This window comes from Corticium candelabrum, chromosome 4 (genome assembly GCF_963422355.1).
Source record: "Corticium candelabrum chromosome 4, ooCorCand1.1, whole genome shotgun sequence".
Classification (NCBI taxonomy): domain Eukaryota; kingdom Metazoa; phylum Porifera; class Homoscleromorpha; order Homosclerophorida; family Plakinidae; genus Corticium; species Corticium candelabrum.
In genome coordinates, this window is record NC_085088.1 from 2268931 (window position 1) to 2278930 (window position 10000).

The following is a 10000-nucleotide window of genomic DNA, read 5'->3' on the forward strand; positions in this document are numbered from 1 at the left end:
CGCCACAACAATCATCATCATCATTTGTCTTTATCAGTGTACATCCAATCCCAGGAGTTGGGCAATCATGAGGACACTTGTTTGTAGAAGCTGGCTCAGATGTTGATACAACTGTTTGAGATTTAACAATTCGCGTACTGGCAAAAGAGTCAGTTGTTATTATTGGAGTTGTAACAATTTGCGTAGTGGCAAAAGAGTCAGTTGTTGTTATTGGAGCTGTAACGATTCGTGTAGTACTAACAGACTCAGTTGTTGCTGGAGTTGTAACAATTCGTGTAGTACTAACAGACTCAGTTAGTGTTGCTGGAGTTGTAACAATTCGTGTAGTACTAACAGACTCAGTTGTTGTTGCTGGAGTTGTAATAGATTCAGTTGTTATTATTGGATTCGGAGTTGTAACCACTTCAAATCTCTCGACAGTATATGCAATGTGACATGTACCTGTAACCAATAACAATGACCAATGCATCAATAACTTTCCCTAATTTCCAGCACATACTTTGCAGTCGAAAGAATAAATATATCCCAATTGACGCACTAATGTCTGGAGTTGTAAAAACAATCTAGAAAGCAATAGTATAAATAATTTAAACAGATTTCTAAATGATATATCTCACTGTCATAGTTGGACCTGATGATACAAAATATACATTTCGAAGACTTTGTCCTTGAAAACGTAAACGCTTGCTTGGTGCTTGTCCATCATAAACTTTTATAGTCTCTCCTGCCTTAGGGTTTGGATATCTGACATCTGCTGTCACATTAATACATTGACCGTTTGTTGCTATGATGACCACAGAACCGTTAAATCGTCCACAAGTTGTGCTGGTTATATGTCCAGGATAGGAAATAGAGAAAGATGGTCTGTTGGTTCTATATGTGTGCGTGTCACCCACACATGCCGGTTCTACAACAAGACTACATGTACATCAAACACTATAAGTCATAAATGGTATAATAGCGTGTGTGTGTGTGTGTGTGTGCGTGTGTGTGTGTGTGTGTGTGCACGTGTGTGTGTGTGTGTGTGTGCGCACGTGCATGCATGCGTGTGTGTGTGTGTGTGTGTGTGTGTGTGTGTGTGTGTGTGTGTGTGTGTGTGTGTACTTGCATACAGTTAAGTAGTCATACTTTCACATCGTGCTCTCTTTGGACATGGTAATGCACCACTACAGTCTTGATCAACCAGACGACACACCTGCAAGCTGTCACATGGTCCATTGTTTCTACATGTGTCAAGGCAATAAGCAATTTCCTTAGAAACGTTGCACACTTGGTGACTCAAACACACCACTGATGAACAGGGGTCTACATACAACACAGAAACAGTTATCCAAAAATCACTAAAGGTGATGTTGCCAAACCCACCATTTGAATTGTAAACAGGAATACATTGAAATCTACATCCATCATGACAGCACTTGCTTGACCTTGGACATTGATCATCTCGAAAGCACTGAGAAACGAGCATATAGCAACGAGTAGCTTGAATCACAGGACATTTGCCAGGTTTAGTAGCTGAAACATTAAACTAACACTTTGTTATCTGTATTTAAAAATTCGAAGTCAATAAATCAACTACCTCGAAGTCTGCATGCAGCTCCATCACCAAATACACAGTTGGATGCAGAACAGTATCGTACCTGACGTAAATAGCACTGCTCATAGTTTTGACATCTAGTATACCTAATAATTACACAATTTATATTCATGTGTAGTAAATATGAGAAGACATGCTGTACCCTTCACACGAGTCTTCACAGAATCGAATGTTGCCAATAACCCTACAGCGTTGATAAGACTTACACTGAAGTAGATAACAAGGATCTGCAAAATAGTTTAAATCAACATTTACAAACTATAAGTAAAGTTTTAACCTTCTGGATGAATTGGGCAAATTTCAACCAAAATGATCTGATTCTTCGGTTTTAATTTAATTAATTAATGATAATGAGTATGCAATATTTGACAATCAAGGTAGTAGTCAACCCTATAAATATTGTTTCACACTTAACCACTCTGGGATGCTTTACAAGTACTTGCACGTTGTTGTTAAACTTTAATACAATGTCATCTTAGATTATGTTCTGAATTCTCTTTAATGTATTGCAAGTATCATGAGAGTCAATTCCAATATTGACAATCTCGGTTTAGCTCCTAATATGCGTAGCCAATAAGGTAATTCAATATACCAAACTCCTTAGCGATATATTTCTTACTTGCATCTCGACATCTGGCCACACGAGGACATATTTGAACTCCACCAACCAGTTGACATTGACTGGTTGTGAGATAGCACTCTTGCCCTGATCCACATGAATACCCATTGCAGGTGTCTTCACAGTAAGCGATATTTTGAACACCCCTCCTAGTGATACAAATCTGGTAAGACCTGCAGCCTTGACACGCCCCTACACACATCAACGGTGCAAATTAAAAGAGCAAATTGATCTGTTCAGAGTATAACTCCACACCTTGGCAACACCCTGTTTGACGATTATAACTGTAGCCAGCAGGACAACCGCATTGCACTTGATAGGATGACCCTGCAACCTGCATGGATAGAACAAATATAGCAACTACGTCTGTTTTCTTAGCTGTTCCACAACTATGCTTACCCTTACAGACTGGGGCACAGGCTGTCGCTGATGGCTCAGGCATCTCACAGGACAGGATCTCCTTCCTGAGCGTGATCTCACAATAACACATCCATTAGAGGTGCAGCAGATTGTCGTCACTGTACGAAACTGTACTCTGCAAATGCATTTACTCCATTCCCCATTAATAGTTTGCAAAGATCCGTTGCACACGTATTGTCTCTTAGGTCTATGCTTGACAGCATATGCGTTAACGGGTGCAACGTAAACACCGAGCTGCAGCACAAAACAGACACAAAAACGTGCGCAGAAAGAAGCCATTGTTACAAACTAGAATGCAATTGCAACCCAATCGTGTCGCAGCTCTCCGGTGTTAAAGAGTTAAGCACCGCCTACTTGGGCGGAGCTTCTGTGTGCTCCCATAATTTCTCTTCTGATCTACTAGCTAGACAAAGCCGTTTCTCCGCGCTTACTTAGACTAAAAACGGCATTTATAGCAGCAATTCAATTGCACTGTTAGAGTGTTGACATATGCTTGTTGTTAGAAACTCATTCGGAAGGCGTAGTCACATTTGATTAGCATAATGTATTGTACATATGCGCGCATGTTTAGATGTCACGTGATTTCATGATGATGTCACCCATGGTAAACAGACACCAACAATATCAATCACTGACTAGTTGATGCCATTTCGTAAACCACGGACGCAATGGACGAGCCAGCGTCAGAGAACGAGCCCCTTCTTCCCGTGACGAGAGTCTCACAGCAACAGGGCAGCAAGTTGGGCACCTTCTTCGGCGTCTTCATTCCCTGCGTTCTCTCCATCTTTAGCGTCATTCTCTTCTTCCGCATGGGCTACATCGTCGGTCAGAGCGGTCTACTACTCGCGATCACCATGTTCGTCCTCGCCTACGTCATCATCTGCCTTACCGTCCTCTCAATTTCGGCCATTTCGACCAACGGTGCCATCAAGGGTGGAGGTGCTTACTTCATGATTAGCCGCACCCTTGGGCCGGAGTTTGGCGGTTCCGTCGGCCTCATATTCTACTTTGCTAACGTATTCGGCGCGTCTCTTTACGTTCTTGGCGTCGTGGAAGCGATTATAGCGAATTTTGGTTTGGGAGGTGCGTTGACTGATTCACTACCGGTCAGTGATGGATATCAATATCTCTACGGGACAGTTGTTCTTCTCGTTTGTCTTGCTATCTGTTTGATTGGTGCGAATATGTTTGCTAAGACAACGTTTCTTATTTTCATTGTCGTTACGGCCGTGACCGGTGTCGTCATTCTCAGTTTCTTCCTGGAAGGGACGAAGCAGATCAGCCTGCCTTATGCGGTGAGAAACAATACCGGGAACCATTCCAATACCGCTCTCTACACGGGGCTGAACTTGACAACTTTTAGGAACAACCTCCTGCCACAGTTTGGGAGGGACTATACCACTGGTTCTATGGCTGATTTTGCTGTCGTTTTTGGGGTGTTGTTCAATGGATGTACTGGTGTCATGGCTGGGGCAAATTTGTCTGGTGATCTAGCAAAGCCCAGTCGTGCCATCCCCCTAGGAACCATCCTGGCATGTTTGTATACATTTATTATTTATATTGGAATCAGTCTGTTGCTTGCAGCCAGTTGCCCTGGATACTTATTAAAGCACCAATTCAATGTGCTCCAACTGATTGATCTCTGGCCGCCTCTTGTCGCTGTGGGTATTTTGACTGTGACTCTGTCGGCTGCGTTGAGTGCTCTAATTGGTGCTTCAAGAATTCTTCATGCTCTTGCCCAGGATGAGATCTTCGGTCCATTGCTTCGTCCATTTAAGATTGTGAATCGTTGGCAAAACCCGTTCGTGGCAGTCATACTATCATGGATCTTTGTGCAAATCATCATTGCCACAGGAGAGCTGAATAAACTGGCACCCATTTCGACTGTATTCTTCCTCTTGTCATACACGGCTGTGAATTTAGCGGCTCTTGCACTCGAGCTTGCCGCAGCACCCAACTTCCGACCGACATTTAAGTACTACTCATGGATCACTTCACTCAGTGGTGTGTGTGGCTCGTTTGCAATGATGTTCTTTGTCAACCAGATGTATGCTGCAATTGTTGTTGGTCTAATGATTCTCCTCTTTATCTTTGTCTACTTCTATTCTGGAGAGCGTTCGTGGGGCTACATCTCCCAAGCTCTCATCTTCCATCAAGTCAGGAAGTACCTTCTAATGCTAGATCCACGGAAAGATCACGTCAAGTTCTGGCGGCCTCAGATCCTGCTGCTTGTCAACAACCCACGTTCCTGCACACAGTTGATCCAATTTGTCAACGATATGAAAAAAGGGGGACTCTATGTTATCGGCAATGTGATTGTGGGGGATATAGAAACCGGTGCTGGACACTACCGAGAGCAGCGCATGGCTTCATGGAAATCATTAGTTGAGCGTGCAAAAGTCAAAGCTTTCACTGAAATCACAGTTGCAAGCAGTGTTCGTCTCGGAGTTCAAAACCTGGCAATGATATCCGGCCTAGGTGGAATGAAACCCACCACAGTAATGCTTGGCTTTTATGATGCGGCATCACCTAAAGACTTAATCGACGATCTGCTTCCTCCTAATAAGAAGAAGCAGCAGGCAACCTTGTTAAGTCAATCTTTCCCTGCCTTACGAAGTGCCCACGAACGCAGCTTGTCTGCAGACGAGTACGTGGCTATTATTGACGACTGCCTAAACCGGTTAAAGAAGAACGTAGTACTGGCGAGAAATTTCACATCCTTCGATCGACAGTCCTTGTCAAAGACTAACATATCGTATATCGACATATGGCCTGTCAATCCAGTGGAATACTTAAGTAAACCTATTGATCACAGCGACACAACAGTCGATAACATGTTGCAGATCGGCTGTGTCCTACACATGGTACAATTGTGGAAAAAGACGACAGAAATCCGAGTCTTCACTGTCGGCACAAACCGTGAATCAGCCGAAAGAGAACGTATAGAAATGAAACAGAAGCTCCTAGATATCCGAGTGCCAGCCAGCGTCCACGCTGTTGTGCCATCCATGCCCGGTGCCGCTCAATACTTAGCGCTCGGAAGTCAGACACTTGACGATCCATTGCAGTACATTTGCCCTCTCAACGAGTCAATGAAGAAGTACTCTGGCAGTCCACAGACTAAAGTAGTGATTACATATCTGTGGCATACTCCTGAGGATCCAAGGCTCAACAGACTCTATCTAGGACGTCTAGAGGCTTTCACGGCCGGTCTGCCACCAACACTGCTGGTCAGAGGGCTAGAAAAGGTCACAATGAAGTCGCAATAGATGAATCGGGAATTAATACTATTTGCAAGAGAATAGAAAGTGGTAGATAGAATGCGTATTGACATCAATTCTAGATAGTGGTTTCATGGTATCAACCACAATAATTATTTGTACATGTAATGTTGTCATGGCAGTCTGTACTCAGAACTTGCTACTTAAATTACGATGTAGCTATGGACTTAAGTCTCTCTTTCAGTCTTACTAACTCGATGTTACCAGAAAAGAGTATGAGAGTATATTGCCTAACAATAAAAACATGGCTACATCATTGAACTGTACAAGTCTTACTTCCCTCAACGTGTTGTTCTACGTTTTGACCATTGCTTGCGTTTGCATGATCCGTGTCCGCCCCAGTGGTACTTGAAGTACTTGAAGTAGACTTCAACCTTACTTGTTTACTGGCAGATACCATCTATATGATCAACGTCACGTGATGAGATAGATTTATTGATGGAGTGGAGATAATTTATTACTACTGGCAAACCTGTTTCAACAGCTTGGCTCTGAGCTTGAACCGTGATCCACCGTGAATGGCTGCATAGATTGTACGATAAAAACTGTGAAAGTCTTGATCTTCAGGAGATTTCTCCTCCCACTGTTGCAATAGATCCTAAATATCATAAACCAGTCGATTGTCGTAATTGATTTACTTTATCGACCAACATCGACCATGATTCGTTTTTCTTTTTTCTGCAGACGTTCACATTTCAGTTGTAGAGTCTGATTCTCGGTCTTCAACTGAGACAGCAGCTCATCGTGGTTAGGATCACCTTGGACATTCGATACACGACGAGAAATCATCGGAGACATGGAACTTCCTGCTTGCAGATGCTCCATTTTTCGCAATTCCTGCTCAATAGGAAATACTACAAACACAACAAAGTACATATAATACACATGTAGATAGATACCTTTGTTGTCATTTTCGCCAGTCGTTGGTCAGGCAGCGTGTCTTCTTGAAGGCCATACACAGAAAATGTAATACATCCTGATTCAAAGTACTCCAAAGTGTTGGTATCCATAGTATCAATTGTGACCAAATGTGAATGATTAAATTCTGGAGTCAACGTGTCCTTCACTAGTTCTGTTTGAATAGATTCGGGTCGCCCTCGAATAAAGTACGAACACCGAATGCCTCTGGAAAATCGAGGCTTCTCAATCTCTGCACAACGAATGAATATCTAACAACCACACAAACAACTGTTACGATTTGCTCTTGTCTGATCAAACGTTACTGCCTTAAAATGAAACGGTTTTCCAATAAGCTCAGACGAATTTTCAACAAATGCTTCTTCATCTAGCAGTGCCTTTCCTGACTGATTTGTTGGTGTTACAGCAACAACCAACGTGCCCTCTTGTTGTCCCTAGTTAAAGACATCTCATACATCATACAACAACGACTAAAGGTACAGACTATAGTGGTACTACTTTGCCATTATACATCACAAAAATTAAGTCAATGACCTTGTAGTCTCGCACAGCAACTATGTCATCGAAATCCAGTGCAAATGACAAGTTCTGTAAAAACACATTAGCTGTTCCAATCAAGATGTCTTCAATTGGCTCCCAGAAAGGATCTTCTTCTCGTTTAATAGCAGCCATTTCTTCAGGATTATCCAGAAACTTTTCATACATATCCTATTATATATTTTGTTGTCAAGAGACACGTAAAACAATGATACACACGGTCGTACTTGAATAAGGAATCGTCTGTTCATAAACTTTCCTACGTCCCAAAGCCACACGTTGCTGTTCATAAGGTTTTTCATTTTGACCATCACTCTACAGCAATGATCACCACAACATGTTCAACTCCATGTCTGTCTAGTTAAAATGATCTCCTAACTTAGGCTTTGTTCCTTTGCCTTCTTGTGCTGCCGCTGATAAGATGATTACTTCGAACGCCCTAGTCATGAGCTATAATGTCTAATACTGATAAACAACAAATGCCAGAAAACTTGCTTATGTTTGTTCAATTCTTCACTTATGGCATTCACTTGGCTGACAAGTGGCAACAGTTCAATGACTTGTTCTTGTGCTATTTGTTGGTCTGTTAACACAATACATACAGCTAGTCCTCGTTCACTAAGATTAAATGCTTGTAAGAAGTTTGCCTCTTGGCAAGCCTGTTGACACTTTTGTCTGAAAGCCCTTGGCTTCTGCAATTTCCTTCTGAGCAAACTCCCATGTAATCTCATCAGGAACATTTTCATCTACCTGACTGGTGTTCTTTGGATTCATGAACACATACATGTGATTACCAGATCCTGCACAATTACACATAATAAAAACAATCAACAAAAAAGCACACAAACAATAACATAAATAGCAAAATTGGTTGACTAAGTAACAGTTGTATTTCAATATTCACTGCACAACATAATTCACAGAATAATCAAAGTGTGTGTGTGTGTGTGTGTGTGTGTGTGTGTGTGTGTGTGTGTGTGTCTGTGTGTGTGTGTGTGTGTGTGTGTGTGTGTGTGTGTGTCTGTGTGTGTGTGTGTGTGTGTCTGTGTGTGTGTGTCTGTGTGTGTGTGTGTGTGCGTGTGTGCATGCGTGTGTGTGTGTGTGTGTGTGTGTGTGTGTGTGTGTGTGTGTGTGTCATACAATTTTAAAATGCACACAAACATAAACAAAACACCTACCAAACAAAACTCTATCCTTGTGTTCCAGCACACGTTCTCCCGTTAGTGGACGTCCATTGACCACAGTCTTGGCATCCCTGCATGGCCGTATTGTAACCTCCATACCCATTACTGTAATCACTGCATGCATCTTCTGAATGCTACATAATACATACAATCAGCTTGTATAAATCATAAACCTCAAACAGTTTGTTACTTAAGGCCAGACAGTGCTAGATTCGGAGGAGGATCAGCATTCCTTCTGCCAACTGTCATCTCTCCTGTGTATTGACTGCTTAGCAATCTACTGTAGTTATGTTGAACAAGTGCCTGTACCTTCATTTAAGATGTGAACCACTACTCCTGACAGCATCGGGTCTTCATTCAGATTAACCAGATGGGGTTGTGACTCTCGCTGCTTTTGTTGATTTAATACCTCCAGTTGCTTAGCATCGTATTCTATTCTTGTTTGCCTCAGCTGCAAACACAACAAGAAAATTATGCAATGATAAACAAAAATGAAAAGTATTTAACAAATAAACTGACAACATGCAGACATCCAACAAAGAGAATGACAAACGTCAGAAATGGTGGAAGAATGAAATAACCAAAACAACAAATAAAAGAAAAACAAAACAGTGAGAAGGAAATGAAGAACATAAACAGAAAAAAGAAAAACCAAATAACAAAAAGAAACAAGTAAAAAGACAAAACCAGAAAAAAACACTGTTAGTAATTCATTTGTATGTTTGTGTGCATGTGTAGTTCTAACGGTAGGATATTTTTAGTATTACCTTGCCCCTGATGGAACTATGGCATATTATTTGATGTGATTGAAATACATCATCCATTCACTCATTCACAAGGGATGAGAAGGAGGTGCAAAGCAGAAGGGGGAAGGAAGAGAGAAGGTGAAACAAAAATAATAAGAGAAGAAGTGGGAGGCCAAAATAGGTGACACTAAATAAGATAGTGAAATAGACAATCATGACCTTCTCATCATGACTCTCTGACAAGTCGCCTAGCATGTACTGATTTGCAGCAAGCTGCGCTTTCAACTCCTCCTCCAACTCTCTTCGCAAGCGCTCACGTTCTACACACAGCCACTCTCACAATCCAACGAACCGACATTTATAATCCAAAATCCCACCTTTTGCATCTATGCCGGTAGCCATTACCAAAGTTCCACCATCCAACTGTCTCTTTAGCTTGTCGTTTTCTGCCCGTAGTTCACGTATCAGTCTGTCCAGCGGACTCTCGTTCACAACAGCCCTAGTCTTAATCTTCTTTGCACGATCAGCATAACTTCATTGAAGCACAAAAACCAATCATTCATACAACAACCTACTGTGTTACAGCTACATAAATGTATGAAGCAACACAACACAATGTCCACAAATGTTGGAAAACATATTGTTAGTTAATATCAACAAATTCTGCTTGCTCTGACAAAGTTAGCAATACAGAATTC

The 10000-nt window shown here is 41.8% G+C and overlaps 3 protein-coding genes across 4 annotated transcripts in view; 1 reads left to right on the plus strand and 2 right to left on the minus strand.

Moving 5' to 3' along the window:
* The window catches only part of LOC134179013 (uncharacterized), a 3134-nt gene extending 212 nt beyond the window's left edge, over window positions 1–2922 (minus strand). The window contains exons 1-10 of the mRNA XM_062645922.1: window positions 2616–2922; window positions 2472–2550; window positions 2217–2408; window positions 1740–1824; window positions 1580–1683; window positions 1366–1515; window positions 1129–1305; window positions 618–907; window positions 500–563; window positions 1–441 (exon numbers count right to left, since the gene is read on the minus strand). The exon at window positions 1–441 is cut by the window's left edge and continues 15 nt beyond it. Of these exons, the coding sequence (XP_062501906.1) occupies window positions 1–441; window positions 500–563; window positions 618–907; window positions 1129–1305; window positions 1366–1515; window positions 1580–1683; window positions 1740–1824; window positions 2217–2408; window positions 2472–2550; window positions 2616–2915 (1882 nt within the window). The 5' untranslated portion in view covers window positions 2916–2922. The remainder of the gene's footprint in view (window positions 442–499; window positions 564–617; window positions 908–1128; window positions 1306–1365; window positions 1516–1579; window positions 1684–1739; window positions 1825–2216; window positions 2409–2471; window positions 2551–2615) is intronic.
* Window positions 2923–3189: 267 nt separating this feature from the next.
* LOC134179011 (solute carrier family 12 member 9-like) lies at window positions 3190–5953 on the plus strand. The gene has a single exon (XM_062645921.1). It carries the CDS (start codon window positions 3305–3307, stop codon window positions 5903–5905), a length of 2601 nt encoding a protein of 866 aa, XP_062501905.1. The 5' UTR covers window positions 3190–3304; the 3' UTR covers window positions 5906–5953.
* Window positions 5954–6170: 217 nt separating this feature from the next.
* Window positions 6171–10000, minus strand: part of LOC134179010 (kinesin-like protein KIF28) — an 11080-nt gene continuing 7250 nt past the window's right edge. For both annotated transcript variants that reach the window (XM_062645920.1, XM_062645919.1), the window contains 15 exons: window positions 9680–9834; window positions 9522–9622; window positions 8866–9007; window positions 8747–8810; window positions 8551–8690; window positions 8020–8172; window positions 7868–7955; window positions 7752–7811; window positions 7600–7687; window positions 7370–7543; window positions 7144–7269; window positions 6817–7086; window positions 6575–6754; window positions 6390–6515; window positions 6171–6317 (listed from right to left, as the gene is read on the minus strand). In XM_062645920.1, coding sequence (XP_062501904.1) covers window positions 6171–6317; window positions 6390–6515; window positions 6575–6754; window positions 6817–7086; window positions 7144–7269; window positions 7370–7543; window positions 7600–7687; window positions 7752–7811; window positions 7868–7955; window positions 8020–8172; window positions 8551–8690; window positions 8747–8810; window positions 8866–9007; window positions 9522–9622; window positions 9680–9834 — 2014 coding nt within the window. The remainder of the gene's footprint in view (window positions 6318–6389; window positions 6516–6574; window positions 6755–6816; window positions 7087–7143; window positions 7270–7369; window positions 7544–7599; window positions 7688–7751; window positions 7812–7867; window positions 7956–8019; window positions 8173–8550; window positions 8691–8746; window positions 8811–8865; window positions 9008–9521; window positions 9623–9679; window positions 9835–10000) is intronic.

Bases quoted from the DNA above. Each gene is read 5' to 3' on its own strand.
- LOC134179011 (XM_062645921.1), top strand. From the start codon at position 3,305: ATGGACGAGCCAGCGTCAGAGAACGAGCCCCTTCTTCCCGTGACGAGA.